Source organism: Octodon degus, unplaced genomic scaffold (assembly GCF_000260255.1).
Source record: "Octodon degus isolate 3935 unplaced genomic scaffold, OctDeg1.0 scaffold00182, whole genome shotgun sequence".
NCBI classification, from domain to species: domain Eukaryota; kingdom Metazoa; phylum Chordata; class Mammalia; order Rodentia; family Octodontidae; genus Octodon; species Octodon degus.
The window spans coordinates 3,987,817-4,003,492 of record NW_004524758.1 but is presented as its reverse complement, the minus strand read 5'-3'; the positions used below and the strand labels follow the sequence as shown (position 1 = coordinate 4,003,492).

The following is a 15,676-nucleotide window of genomic DNA, read 5'->3' as shown; positions in this document are numbered from 1 at the left end:
GGCTGGCATGTGGTGCTGGGGATTGAACCGCGGTCCCTGTGCTTTGCTAACCTTGTTCTAAGTAGGTGCTTTAGACCACTGAGCCATCTCACCAGCCCCCCCCCCTTTTTTTGAGAGAGAAATTATTTCTGACCTTATTTTCTCTACAGCCTCATTCACCTGATTTTTCTATTGTTTTGTTTTGTTTACTTCTGCTGGTATCATTAGAGAAACTTCAGGTGAGTGACTCCTAATTTCCTCCGTCTATTCTCTCCTCGATCTGACCTGGGTGGCTTGGAAATCTGTGGTTGTATTTTGCTTCTGCTTCTTGTCATTTTGATTTTTAGGTTGTATTTTGCTATGTTGATGCTTGTAAGGTTCTTCTGTTAAGTAGGTTTATCACTAGTATTAATACGTCCTTAAGAAATGTCTATTCCTCTGAAATGTCTTTTAGGTGTAACTCACTGTTCGTCTTCGCGTCTGTCCCAAGATCCTACCTTCTCACTTTATTAGGGATGAGGAGTGGCTCTCTCTTGGGCTTAGCAGCCAGTCCTTTGGTACTGGGCTATGATAATGATTATAACTCCATACTATCACAGTTTTGTCATACAAGTCAGAACAACCAGCTATACAATGTATGGTACCATGGCTAGGTAGTACAATTAGTAATAACCATAGCATGAAGCACTGCTTAGACATGCAGAGACTTGGTAACTACTAATTTGGTACCTTTTACCATCATAGCATGATATATAGTTATAGAACAAAATCCAATATAAATCAGGGGCTATTGGGGGTATTTAAGAGGGATGAGGCAAAACAGAGCAATAAGTGAAGACAAATATGGTAGAAGCAAGGCTGAAGGACAAACGATGACCACCCATGCTCTAGGAAACTTGAGAAGACGAGAGGGAGAGACGATGAAAGAGAAAGCAAGAGCAGTGAAACTTAACCAGAAAGACTAGACAATGTTCATTTATATGTTAATATCGAAGAATCTAGAAACACAGTTGAGGAAAGATACTAACAGGAAGGACAAAAAAAAAACAAAAAATGAATGTCAAAACCTAAAAACTTCCCCCTCAAAAAAAAAAAAAAAACAGAAAAAGGAAAATGAAATAAACTAATAAACAAAGAGAGAATGAACAGAAAAATTCCTCTGGTGCCTATGGTTCTGCAGCAGTGTCCAACTCAAAGCCCAGATCTGTGCTGTGTAGCCCCACAGAGTCTACAGTACAGTTACTGCTGAGTTTGGGGCTGATCTTGGCCTCCAGAAGTGTTGTGTGTGCTGGGCACAGGTCTGTATCCAGAAGCTCTCTGGATGGCTAACCCATGTCTCCACACCACTGGCTCTTCTCACATGCTGGTCTCTCTGTGGCAAGGGCTTGAGGGTGATGGCTACCCATTCCTTGTCCCTCCATGCCCAACACTTTCTACCACTGGTCAAAGGACATGGGAAGTGTTGACTGCCCCTCAGTCCTTCTGCTTGCACCGCTGCTTACAGGGTGGAAGGAGTACTGACTTCCCACCAGAAGCCTGCTTCAATTCTGTATCTGCAGTCCATGTCCCTCTCTCATTCCAGTCAGTCACAGGATATGAGGGGCCATGCTCGTCTGCTCACTGCAGTCACTACTGCCACTGAGGTCCCTATCCTTTTTGTCAGTAGAGGCTCCAACTAGGTGTTATGGTGCACACAAAATGAAAAACAAACAAAAAACACAGGTGTCCTATAGAGGAAGAAGAAGTTTCTTAGTCAGTCAACCCTGTGTGTGCAGGTAAAATTTGCTACCTGGCTGCAGTATTCTGTTTGGATGAAAGCAAAGGGGTGAGGGATGTTATATCCCAAATCTATCCGGTGCAACTGGAGTTGCAACACTATTTCAGTTTTTGGAAGCTTCCTCAATGGCAGTCCTGCTCCATGGGAGACCCACACACAGCCCTGTGGGCTGCAGAATCACTTTAAGAAGTCCTGTGTTTATGTTTTATTTGATCTATAACTGTCTTATTTCGGATTGATTTTGGCATCATAGTGTAAGTTCCTCCCTTTCTTCCAATTACCTGTACTTTTAGTTGATTTTCCCTGAGTGGCTCCAGCAAAGTTTCTTCTCTATTCAGCCATGTTAAAATTCCAATTAAACACTCTTAAATGGTTAAACTTATAAATTGTATGTTATGTGTTTTTTATGACAATAAAAACCTTAAGCAAAAGAATTTTAAAAACAAAAAAAGAAAAGAAAGACATTAATTGGGGCTGGGGAGACAGCTCAGTGGAATAAGCGCTTCCCTGGCAAACATAAGGGCCTGAGTTCAATCCCCAGTTCTGCCAAAAAAAAAAAAAAAAAAGAAAGACGTTAATTGAGCCAGCACAGTGATACAGGCACATGATCCCGCATGGGAGGAGGCAGAGGCAAGAGGCTACCAAGTTCACAGCCTGCCTGGGCAACTTACTGAGATGCTGTCCGAAAAAATAAAAAGGGCTGGGGATGCAGATCAGTAGAGTGCCTCACCTTACATAAATAAATAAGAGATAATTCTGTGGTTATCAAAAGAAACCTTAAAACTTACAAAAATATTGCTTAAGTGGTAGCCATGAATCTGTATTTTAAGAATAAAGAAGAACACTATCTCATTTGCACCACAGATGTTTAAACAACACAACAAATATATAATCCCTAATATTGTAAGTCTCATTTTCTGTGTCATTAAATGGAAAAAAAAAAACTGCAGATAAACATGCATATAGAAAGCAAAATAAAACACTGCTCTAACCTGCATTGGAAAGTTCTTGTGGGCCATGTACAGTAACAGCCAGGTTCACCCACCACACACTTACCTGGGCAGGCCACCAAGATCTAAGTCACTCCCAATGTAGGGGCCTGGACACAAAATGACCCAAAGCCCCAACTCCGAAGCTACGGATATAAAACTCCTAGGAAGGAAAGCAACAACAGCGACTTTAAAAGCTGAGACCTTGTACCATAGCCATGTTTCCCTCCTTGCTTTCTTCTGAGGTTACAATGAATGGCACTGAGAGCCTGGTCCCCAAAAGTCCTTGTAAGAAATACAGGTTAGGAGACTTCAGTAAGAAAAAGGCTCTGCCTAGTCACTAGAGAGCAGAACATTCAGGTGGAAGTCCTGAACTCTAGTCTCTCCACCCAAACCCATCCTTTCTCTGGATTTCCTACCTCCATGCATATGGCACATAGCATGTAGTAAGTCGCATAAGACAGAAACACACTAACCACCCCACTCCTCATCCTTCCTTACCTCCTACTACTTGTGAGTCACAAATCCTAGTTACTCTTCCTACTTAATGTTCCCAAACATCACTTCCTCTGCATTCCCACTGTTACCAGGTTGTTTCACAAACTCATCATTTCATTCCTATTTAAATGAATGACTCATTTCCCTCTTTTATTCTTACCTTCTTCTAATTCTTTTCCAATTATTGTCAATAATAAAATCAACATTAGCAACAAAATAAGAATTTATATTGTATCAATATCAGGCACTACTACTAAACTGGAATTTATTACTTTTTGGGTAATTGTATGGAACAGATATTAACATCAACTCCATTTGCACACAGGAAAATTAAAATTCTTTTTTTATCTATTTAGTACAGGGTCCACAGGGTCTCACTACATAAATGGGACTTGGGGCTATAGTGATTCTCCTGTTTTTAGCTCCCAGGTGCTGGGATTATAGGCACAGCCACCATGCCCAGTCTCAAATCACCATCTCAGTGCACCCTGGGGGTGGGGAAGGCATAGCACACCGGCATGAAACTTTGGCCACTGCACTCTGCCTAAGTAGATGCTTTAGTCCACTGAGCTATCTGGCCGGCCCTTAAAATTCTAAATAGATGGCTCAGTGGAGCAAGTGCTTCCCTGGCAAGCGCAAGGACCTGAGTTCAATCCCCGGTTCCAGAAAAAAAAAAAAAAAAATTCTAAATAGAGCTTCCTCAAGGTTACATTTTAATAAGTGGAAGATCTAAAATCATAACTCAGGCAGAGAGCCCACTAAAACAAAATCTTAACTACTCCATTAGGCTGCCTATGAAAAACCTTGTGGAGGGCTGGGGAGATAGCTCAGCAGTCTAAGCACCTGCCTGGAAAGCACAAGGACCTGGGTTCGATCCTAGTACCACATGCCATGCTGGCCCTGCCCTGAGCACTGAAGCTGGGCATGGTGGTGCAACCTATAATCCCAGCAGTGGAGAGGCTAGGACAGGAGGATCACTACAAGTTCAAGCTGTACAGTAAGATCCTGTACCAAGTAAGTAAATAAGTTTAAAAAATAAATAATTAATTAATTTAAAACTCTGTGGGGCTCAGGGATGCAACTCAGTGGTAGAGCATGTGCCATATATACACAAACTTCAAGGTCCAGGCCCCTGCAATGAATGAAACAAAATGAAACCCCTGTCAGAATGATCTTTCTAAATGCAAATGTGAAGTTTTCAAATTTAAATTCTTCAAATAATTATGCAATGCCCTGAGAATAGGTCCCCAACTCTGCAGCATGGGGTAGAAGGCCAAGATATGGGTTTTGATCATCTCTTCAGACTTACACATCAGCAGTTGCTCTGCTTAAAACTAGTAAGAAAGCCAAACACTATCTGCAAATCCCAGAAAACGCAGTGTATGGCAGGAAGTGAATCAGTGAGGCTTTTTTTGCTTTATTATTATTTTTAAGCAAGTCTTTCTTCATTTATTTTATTTATTTATACATTTATTTATTTATTTATTTATTTATTTATTCTTTTGTGGTATGGGGGATTGAACTCAGGACCTTGTGCTTGCCAGACAGGGGCTTATGTCGCTGAGCTATACCCCCAGCCCTTGTTCTGTTTCTGGCAGAACCAGGGACTGAACTCTGAAGCGCTTATTCTGTGCCATCTCCTTGGGCCCTACTCAGCACATCTATTCCTTCCTCTCCTGGGTGTGGCCAACCACATTTCCCAGCTCTGGGCACTCAGTGGAGCCATGCGACTGATGCAAGCCAATAAGATGTGAACAGAAGGAACACACAGCGAGTTCCAGAGGCAGCCTCCATGCCCTTCCTTACACACTGGGCGTGATGCAAACAGGCCCTGCGGCTGGGAAGCTCCCGTGAAAAATGAAAGCACACATGGAAGGCCTCTGCGGCACTCCGTGTATTGGAAGGGAGAGACATGGCAACCAGAAACACGCATTTCAGGTTCTACTTGAAGAAAATCAGACCTTGCTCACAGCTTTAAATCATATGTGTCACAGCACTTAATTTTACCTTAACCGACATGCAGTGGACCCTCACCTCTCCAACTTCGCCTCTGCTGGGCATGCCAACTACACAGCACCTTCCAGTTAACTTTTGCGTCCCTTGAAATGTACTTTACGCAGGGGAGATGGCTCAGTGGGATAAGCGCTCAGGCGGACTACCACCACTGTCTCTCTGATCTGTTTCCCTCGTTTGCGCTATATACCCTTAGTTTGTTGTATTTAACTCTCTTTATTCTTCAAAGAATGGCATGTCTTGTCTATCTCCAGCACCAAAGATAACATCTAAATGTGCCATCTAAATGTTAGATAGCAAGTACATATTTCTAGTAAATTACAGTAATTGGTAAGTATATATTTTGAACACTCTTGTCTTGACTTAGAAACCATATAAACTAAACCAGAAAGTTCCTATTAATGAGAAAATATATTCTTCATGGTAAAATAACACTGTCACGTATAGCAGGCTGGATAAGCAATTCTAATTTACAATGTAACATGAAGCCCTATGCCCCACTATAAAGCACAGACTCTCTGGTTAAGAAGGCTTCAACCTTGGGAAAAAAAATGATCAGAACTTCCAGACTGGTCTCAAAGGAGAAAGCACGGTGTCCCTACTCTTTCACCCAATGCCTACTGCTGGGTGCCAATCTCTGAGCCATAGAATCAGGCAATTAAAGCATGAGCACATACATGAAATCCAGGTTTCCTGCAAAATGAAACTGGCCTCTCATTGGTTCATGGAGGTTCCAGGGAACATGCCTAAAATGGTAAGAAAAGAGAAATATAAGAACCATCCCCCACTTGACCTAATTCCACACTGGTTTTTCTCATTTTAACAGAGCACCTAGGTTATCTCTACCATGAAGGAAGCTAAAGGTTTAAGTAGATTAAAGTCCATTGGTGCAATACGCATTATCTTCAAATTTTCCTCCCTCTAATTCCCAGCAAAGATCTAAGTAGTATCCAGTTGATATCTGATGCTATTGTTGCTGCTGAATTTGCTATTATAGCCAAGGTAATAAAATATGGATGACAACTGGTTTTCTCTGTGTCAATATCTGGATTTCCTGGAGATAACAAATAACAGAAAATAGATATACATACACTTGAGAACATGGGAAAAGCAAGGAAACAGAAGGACCCACACACACACGGACACACCAATGTTTTCCAAGTCTCCTAAGATAAATCAAGGGGGAAGAATAGAGAAGAAAGAAAATGCCAGGTAGCAGAACTCTACAAAAAGGTTATAGAAAAGGGAAAGAAACTAGGCAAGTTCAAAGAGGAAACAAACCAGAAGTTCACTGAAATATCAACGAAACTACCCACACTGGATACAGAAGAAATACATACAAGAATGAAAAAGTCTCCATTAACGGGGTTACTAGGCTTGTACACACGGCATACACTTGTGTGCTTGTTGTCCCTTCCCCTCATGCTCACAGTTCTCCCTGATCGCCTTGGACCAGATGAACTGCAAATGTGTACTAATAACATTTAAAATTTAAAAAAATTAGAAGAATTGAGCAAATTGGTTCAAAATATGAATGACAAATCCACCAAATATTTAGAATCCTCAAAAAGATACTAGACTAAACCCCCCAAAATAAAAATGAACAATGTGAAGGCCAAGAGTCTTCACATCAATAGAGGACAAAATGGGTACATTATGAAGATATTCAGAGAAGTCACAAAAAATAAGAAAAAAAAAAAAAAAAGAAAGAAAAGACCATTCATTAGCTTCTAAATGATGCTAAAAAGACAAATCTAGGGGCTGGGGAGATGGCTCAGTGGAATAAGTGCTTCGCTGGAAAGCGCAAGGACCTGAGTTCAATCCCTGGTTCCACCAAAAAAACCCAAAAATCTAATTTGAGATTCCATCCAGTTTGGGGCCGGGGAGATGGCTCAGTGGAATAAGCACTTCCCTGGCAAGCGAAAGGGCCTAAGTTCAATCCCCGGTTCCGCCAAAAAAAAAAGACAAATCTAAAGGTGACTGGCATGAAAGAAAAACCTGTAAGATGGCATATAGGGAACTGTAAATATTGTTACAGAAATCATAGCAGAAAATTTCCCAAACATGAGAAAGGAGTTAGTTCAACATACAAGTAAATAAGGCTTCTAGAACACCAAAAACTATTATGAAAAAGGTTAACCAAGACATATCTTTATTAAACGGCCAGATATTCAACAAAAATTTCTAGAATTTTAAAAGCTATTAGAAAAGATTAAAAAGTCCCATAAAGAGGTAAGCCCATAAAAACCACAGCAGACTTCACAACACAAACTTTAAAGGCCAAGAGAGCTTGGAGTGAGCTGTTTTCAGCCCTAAGTAATTTTTAGCACAGACTAACAAACCTATCAAAGCCTTCCTTCAAAACAAACCAAGAAGACTGGGCATGGTAGCACATGCCTGTAATCTCAGTGCTTGTGAAGCTGAACATAGGAGGATGACTATGAGTCCAAGCTGCTAGTGAGATCCTGTAGACTCTGTACTAAATACATTAAAAAATAAGAATGAATAAATAAGAACACATCATAAAAAAGACAAGATCAACAGGTTTAGTAATAGTAAGCCAGAACTCCAGAAAACACTCAAGAATATCCCAGACAGAAACAAACAAATAAAAAAAAGAAAGCTAAAAACCCACATGAAAGGAAAATACCAAGCAAGAGAAAACGACAGAAGAAAAACAACGAAGTCACCAACATAGAAAGAGTACAGTGATAGTAAATAATCAACATATATCAGTAATATTTCTCAATGTTAATAGCCTCAACTCTCCAATTAAAAGACACAGACTTTGGCAGAATGGGTCAAAAAATAGAATCTGTCTATCACAAATAAGAAACCCAGCTAATCCAAAAGGATATTTATAGACTAAAAGTTAAAGGATGGAAATCATTATTTCATTCATCAAGACCCTGAAAACAACCAATGGTAAAAAATTTAATCTCAGACATGATAAACCTTAAAACTGATTAAAAGAGGCAAAAAAGGTCACTATATATTAGTTAGGGGAACAATCCATCAAGAAGAGACAATGCTTATGAATATTTGCACACCAAATTCTGGAGCACCTATCTTTTTTTTAAGGAATAAGCTGTTACTTTAATTTAATATGCAGCTACATAGAGTTCTATATTGCTTGACTTTGTTAAATATACTAAGTAATTTATAATTTTATTTTTTTTTAATTTTATTTATTTATTTGTGCGTGGCCAGCTCAGCCCACCAGGGGGCGGGGCTGGCTGGCATGTGGTGCTGGGGGATTGAACCGCAGTCCCTGTGTTTGCTTAGCTTGTTCTAAGTAGGTGCTTTAGACCACTGAGCCATCTCACCAGCCCCTATAATTTTAAATATTTTTTAAATTTTTTATAATCTAAAGAGTATACAAAATAGTAAATAAAATTAAAACATTACAAATGATACAAAATTTCACCAAACAAAACAGTAGGAATTTGACATTGCTTTCTCCATTGTTCAGATTATCAGATATAAGCATGTAAAACTGCTAAAAAGAAAAAAAGTTGTAAGAAATTTAAAAGGACAAGAAAAAAATTAAGCATCAATTTGGAGCACCTAATTTCATGAAACAAACATTGCTGAATATAAACAATCAAATAAGTAGTAACACAATCGTAATGGAGTGTCTTAACATACCTTTCACAAAAAAGAAAGATCAACTAAATAGAAGATCAATAAAGAAATAACACAGCTGGGGAGATGGCTCAGTAGAATAAGCGCTTGCCTGGCAAGCACAAGGGTCTGAGTTCCGGAAAAAAAAAAAAGAAAGAAAGAAAGAGAAAAAGAAACAAGAGGTGAACCACATGCTTGAACATATAGACTTGATACCTGCTGAGTATTCTACCCTTTTATAATAGAATATATATGTACTTTTCTGCAGTCCACAGTACGTTCTCCAAAATAGACCATATGCTCTCCACAAAGCCTGCTTACATAAATATAAAAGAGTTGAAATCACCCCGTGTGTACTATAGACCACACAATGACATAAGAAACTATGGAAAAAGTGGAAGAAGCTAAAACCTTAACAACTCACTTCAAAACAACCAATGGGTCACAGAAGAAACCAAGGAAGAAATTTTAAAATTTCTAGAAGTTAAATACAATGTATGTAAAACTCACCAGAACTTCTGGTAAACATAATGGAGAAAGCAGTCCTAAGAAAGAAGTTCATTGCAATCAAAGATTACATTAAGAAAAACAGGGTGCAGGGAGATAGCTCAGTAGAATAAGTATTTGCCTGGCAAGCGCACGGGCCTGAGTTCAATCCCCGGTTCCGCCAAAAAGAAAAACAGAGAAATCTCAACTTTTTTTTTTCAAATAACCTTATGAAGAACCTTAAGATACTTGAGAAACAGTAACAACCCATGCCCAAACTAAGATTAAGAAAGGATAACATAAGGCACTGCTAAAATGGAGCAAAGGAGAAAAGAAGGGAGGGAAATACACACACACACACACACACACACACACACACAAAGATAGCTAAAATAATTGTACTACAATCTATTACTTCATTGAAAGGAAAAATTAGTGCTTTTATTGTTTGATCAATTTTGCATGCCTATAATCTAGTAATCTGAGCAACTACTTTACAGGGAACAATATGCAATATAATAACCATTGTTAATTTCTTCTTCTTCTTTTTTTTTTTTTTTTTTTTTTTTTTTTTTTTTTTTTTTTTTGTATTTAGTGCAGCATCTCACTAAGCAGCTTGGACTCAGTGATTCTTCTGTTTTCAGCCTCCCCAGTGCTGGGATTACAGGCATGTGCCTCCATGCCCAGACTCAAGACTCTGGCTCAGCACACCCAGGGGCAGGGCCATGAGGTCTATTGTTAATTTCTTATCAACTTGTTTTGAAATTCTCTATCATTTTATATTCTTTATTCTCTTATAAATAAAAAGAGATAGGGCTGGGGCGATAGCTCGGCAGTAGAGGCACCTGCCTAGTAAGTGCAAGGACCAGGGTGAAATTCCCGGCACCGCACACTGTGTGGGCCCCAGAAGCTTGAGCGCGCCATGCTGGCCACCAAACCGGCATGGCGGGCCTGCCTGTAACCCCAGGGCTGGGAGGCTGAGACAGGCGTTTCTATGAGCCCAAGCTGCACAGTGAGGCCCTGTGCTAAATAAATATTAAATAAAAATGATGACAAATTGGAAAAGCAATACATGAAGTTTGACAAAAGGGTATACCTATATCCCCAAATATTCAGAAGGCTGAGGCAGAACAGAAAATTCAAACAAACCTAGGCACCTGAGCAATAAAGACTGTCTCAAAGTATAAAAAAATAAATAAAAGTATAGGTACATAGCTCAAGGTCCTGGTACTGCAATAAGTTAATTAATTAATTTATAAAGAAAGCAACTGAAAATGATTTTTAAAAAGAACAAAAATAATGTCTAAAGGGTATTGTGACAATTTAAGGGGGGGATGCTTAAAATTATATCCCTCATCATGCACCAAATTAATTTCCAGATATTTTTCTTCTAATATAAATTTCAAAAATTGTTAAATCATTGAAAACAAAGGCACTTAAAAAAAAAACTGTCCAAACAGTAATGGATATGTTAAAAGAACAGAAAGAAATAAGTAAGATTCTTTCATTTTTGCTTCCAGAATGTGGATGATTACTGGAAATCTTGGGCTATCTAGTGGAGATGCAGGCTTTCTATGTGCAACAAAAAGCCTATTACGAAGACAGCTTTAGGCTGGTCTACTATAGCCTCAGAGCTGGGAGTTCAGGTGATAAATTCTTGAAATAACTACTGGGAGGCCAGCACTCACGTGGAGACGGTGTTGAAGCCACAGGCCTTCAGCTTCAGCAGGCGGTCCCTCCAGTACTCTCTGGGCACCCGGAAGTAGTGGATGGTGCCTGCTAAGATGAGGAATGGGGAGTCCTCTAGAGTGAAATTTAAGCCCGCAACTTTGAGGCCCACCCTGCGGCTCTGCAGGTGGGAGGGTGTCAGGAGAGACTGATTAATCCTGCAGGGACAAAGGAAATATATGAAGTCCTAGATGTACAGGCAGGGCAGATCAGCAAGGTCTTTCCTTCAGAGCCATAAGCATCCCTCCTGGGAAGGAGAACTCTACATAGACTCTCCTTGAATCGTACCTGGTTCCCTCGTTATGGCAGAGCTGAGCCATCACTGAGAAGGCTGAAGACAGGTACAGGATGCAGTCAAGTCTCACTAGGAAGGTCCCCATGCTGACAGGATAGAATAGGAGTCAGAGATGCAGGGCCCGGGGAGGGTAGCTGGGAGCTGAGGAGGCTCGCTAAAGGATGGTGAGGATGGTGAAGGCTGATTTTAGGGTCCTTTGCATTACCTGGAATCACAGTATTACCTGTCCCAAGGTAACATCTACTCACCGGAGGGAAAACCGATGCATAGCAGAGTTGCCTGCTAACCTCCTGGATTTTCACATACCACAAGAGTTCTTTACACAACGGAGAATAATCTCTGGGAAGGTTGTCAGAGACACTCAACTGCTAAGGAATGAAATCTTACCATCTGCCGCCTAGCATAGCACATAATCCGAGGCATGAGGAATTCCTGCACAGAGGGTCCCACGCCTTATCTCCAACCCAGCTCGGTACTTCTCTGCAATTATGGAACACCATGCTGTGAATTTCCAGAGCGCAGCGTTCGGGGGGCCCTGATTTTCCTGACGCTGCTCACTCTGGGGGGAATGCTCTTTTCTTTCACATGAATCCCGGATGGACTGAACTGGTGCAGTACAAGTCCAGTGGCTGCCCACATCATGGGGCAGTACCTCAATAATGGTGGTCTTGTTCAGTGGCTGCCTTACTACTTCAGTTCATCTTTTTGCTTAACAGGTATTAGTTGTTAGTAGGTTCTGCGTGGCATTAGAAAACACCAGACAGCACGCACTGATCAAATTCAATCCCCCAAATTCACATCTCCCCAAACTCTGCTATCACTATTCTACGTTCACATCAACGGGGTTTTTTTGTCGTTCAATAAATGTTTTATGAACAACCACTATTTGCCAAAGTCACTAAAGCTGTGTGGCCTCCATATGATTCCGTTTCACATTGGGCTTAAAGAGTGTTACCTTGGGTAGGGTCGGGGTGAGCAGAATTTGGGGATTCCGACTTGATTAAGCAAAACTGACCATGAAAGCAGCCCCAAGGGGTCCTGAGAGGCTGAGTCCGCCCTGGCGGATGCTCCAGACTCCCGGGCAGCAGCAGTCAGGCGGCTCAGAGCCAAAGCCTTAGGGGCCAGAAAGCCTGGCTCGGAGTTCCCCGGGGAGGTGACCTCCCGGAAAGCCCCAGCGCGCCGGGCCAGTGCCACCTTCTGCGGGCCGTGCTCCCTGTGTTCCCCCAGGCCCCTCGCGCCCCCTCCCTAAGGGAGCCGCGCCCGCCCATCCACGTCCAGGGGACCCGCACCCCACCTCTGAAGCGCACTACTTCCCCTGCCCGCCAGTCCGCAGCTCCGGGACTCTGCGCGCCCCTGCGCGCCCCAGATGGGCGGCCCGTGCTCCAACACGCCCACCTGTAGCTCCCAAGCAGCTCTCCAAGCAAAAGGAAAGCTCTAAATTAAACCTTAATTTAAGACCTGTGGGGTTGAGGTGACTCTCACTTAAGCTTGCGGGGTGGGCAGGACCCTTGCAAACTCCTTGCTGGCCCGGAGTGCGGCTGCGCATAACTTTCTCTCATCTGGATTTTACAAAAACCAGATCCAGGATCCAAAGGAAGTGAAAATCCCCTCTATTTAGCAAACTTATCTGGATCAGAAAAGCAAACAAAACTGCTTTCGAGATCCACCCACCAGTAGGCTGATGGCTCCCAGAGGCATTTGTGACTGTGCTATTTATTTGTTTTGTATGGGGCTGTATTTTCCAAGTTGACTCTTGACTAAATTCTGGTTTTTCTTGTCTCTCTTTTTATTTTCTTTTATTATCTTTTTTTTTTTTTTTTTAAGATTTCTTGAAAATGAGAAGTCTCTCTGGGGGCCCTAGCAGACCAGCCGGTGAAAATACTGCTTTAGTGGTTGACGAGGTACTTGTACCTATTGCAGGCAGCTGAGTTAGATAAAAATATAGACAGACAGGGCTAGGCCTTCGAAGGAGACAGCACAGAAGAGGAGATGCCTTACAACTGTGGGAGGGGTGGATGCTCCTGCTGTGAGCCAGACCTAAAGGCCAAACAAATGCTAAAAGTGTAGCACCTGGGATTGATATTCTAAATTGGTATTGGTCACCTAGAAAGACCCAAGTGAGTCACTAGCCCAACCCCCAACAGAAAGAGACCCTGTCCCTCATTCCAACCCCCAACAGGAAGAGACCCTGTCCCATATTCATGCCTGTTTGCAATGTGACTCTCTTTCCCGTTTGATACTGGATTTAATCACTTTTACCTGAGCAATGGTGCTTGTAATCCCATTGGTTGACCATAGTTTTGTCCCACCTCCTGCCCACCTAAGCGAGCTCCCATTCTCTCTACCTTAGCCCTGCTTTTACACTATAAAAGTCCCTGGAAGAGACAGCTTCCTGGGGAACTATCCACTAGGGCCCCCCTCCTGTCCCTCTCTTGGACAGGAGCTTTCTTCCTCTCAATAAATATATTCTGCTCATAACCTCCGTTTGTTCCTAAAATTCATTCTTTGGTTTTAGAGAACACAAACTCGTGCAGGTCAGGTTGGGAGATCGTTTTTCCCTATGTCATTTGGAGGTCACCCACCCAAGAACAGTTTTTCTCCCTGTATCATACCGAAGAGCCTTCATTACAAGGATGCTAAAGCAGAGAAAAAGGGATCAGCGTCGGAAGATGGGGAAGAGCCCAAGAGAGCCAGAGGCCAAGAAGAGTAAAGTGGAAGCAAAGAAAAACGAAAAAGAGACAGCAGGAGAAGGCCCAGTCCTGTACTAAAAAACCTAGCTCAGTGGCAAATCTGCCACACTCAAGATATGCTCTTGGAACGTGGATGGGCTTCGCACCTGGATTAAGAACGGCTTAGATTGTAAAGGGAAAAGCCCCGGATATCCTGTGCCTCCAGGAGACCAAATGTTCAGAGAACAAACTCCCAGCTGAGCGTCAGGAGCTCTCTGGACTATCCCATCAGTCCTGGTCAGCGCCTTCTGACAAAGAAGGATACAGTGGTGTGGGTGTGCTTGGCTGTGGCTGAATTTGACTCATTCATGCTGATCACATCTATGTACCCAGGACAGGCCGGGGTCTGGTAAGGTTGGAGTACAGGCAGCGCTGGCATGGAGCCTTTCGCAAGTTCTTGAAGGGCATGGTGGGTGTCCCGCAAACCTCTTGTACTATGTGGAGACCTCACTGTGGCTCATGAAGAAATTGACCTTCATGGGCTAGGAGGCTAGCTCAATAGAATAAGCGCTTCCCTGGCAAGCGCGAGGGCCTGAGTTCAATCCCCGGTTCCGCCAAAAAAAGAAAGAAGAAAGAAATTTACCTTCATAACCCCAGAGGAAACAAACAGAATGCTGGCTTCACTCCACAGGAGCGCCAAGGCTTTGGGGAGCTGCTGCAGGCTGACAGCTTCCGTCACCTGCACCGGAGGCTGCCTGGGCCTACACCTTTTGGACTTACATGATGAATGCTCGGTCCAAGAATGTAGGTTGGCGCCCTGATTACTTTCTGCTATTCTGTTCCCTTTTACCTGCTTTGTGCAAGAGCAAGATCCATTCCAAGGCTCCTGGCAGTGACCACTGCCCCATCACCCTGTTCTTAGCACTGTGACAGATTCCCCAAATCACTGTGAGCCTGGGAATAACAACTGCCCTCCCCCATACAAATAATCCTCTTTTGCTAGCCCTCTAAAAGTCCACTTTCTCATCTATGAGAATATGAATCCTTTGACCAGAGACTATTACCAGGTTCTGTTTTATTTTTAAACCCAAGGTGGTTTTTTTTTGTTTTGTTTTGTTTTGTTTTGTTTTGTTTGTTTGTTTTTTGTGGATCCTCTTTATGTTAAAGTTTCTGACAAGTTCTATTTTGAACTATCTATGTGTAAATAAAAGGCCACAGTTTAAAAAAAAAATTTCTTGAAAGAAAGTGGTAACATTCAATCATATCCAATCTTTCATAACTACATCTGTTAATCTGAGCAACAGATTTTATGGTAAAAATAGGTAATATATCAACCATGTTAATCAGCTATTCTTTTTTAGTATATGTGCTGCCAAAGCAAGCACAAATCAGCTATTCTTGTTTTAAAAATCTATTATAAAATGTATGTTACCGTGTTCCTGTCCTTTTTTTTTTTTTTTTTTTTTTTTTTTTTTTTGGTATTTTAGGAAAGGGTTTACAGAGTGTTCAGGGTCTCACTACTAGATCAGACTCATAGTGATCTGCCTGTTTACAGCCTCCTTAGAGCTGGGATTACAGGCGTGCATCACCACGCCTAGACTCAATTGCCAGCTCAGGG

The 15,676-nt window shown here is 41.9% G+C and overlaps 1 protein-coding gene and 1 pseudogene across 7 annotated transcripts in view; one reads left to right on the top strand and one right to left on the bottom strand.

Annotated features, from left to right (window-relative positions):
* Nucleotides 1-12,932, bottom strand: part of LOC101591612 (beta-galactosidase-1-like protein 2) — a 99,655-nt gene extending 86,723 nt beyond the window's left edge. For 2 of the 7 annotated variants that reach the window (XM_023703822.1, XM_023703826.1), the window contains exons 1-6: nucleotides 12,684-12,729; nucleotides 11,638-11,754; nucleotides 11,383-11,475; nucleotides 11,055-11,252; nucleotides 5,934-6,002; nucleotides 2,813-2,908 (exon numbers count right to left, since the gene is read on the bottom strand). In XM_023703822.1, coding sequence (XP_023559590.1) covers nucleotides 2,813-2,908; nucleotides 5,934-6,002; nucleotides 11,055-11,252; nucleotides 11,383-11,475; nucleotides 11,638-11,657 — 476 coding nt within the window. In that variant the 5' untranslated portion in view covers nucleotides 11,658-11,754; nucleotides 12,684-12,729. Of the gene's footprint in view, nucleotides 1-2,812; nucleotides 2,909-5,933; nucleotides 6,003-11,054; nucleotides 11,253-11,382; nucleotides 11,476-11,637; nucleotides 11,755-12,683; nucleotides 12,757-12,784; nucleotides 12,820-12,847 lie in introns of those variants that run through there. The other 5 variants (XM_023703823.1, XM_023703824.1, XM_023703825.1 and 2 more) reach the window with 5 other exon arrangements.
* A 292-nt stretch (nucleotides 12,933-13,224) lies between these two features.
* LOC101591211 lies at nucleotides 13,225-15,147 on the top strand (annotated as a pseudogene).
* Nucleotides 15,148-15,676: the final 529 nt, after the last annotated feature.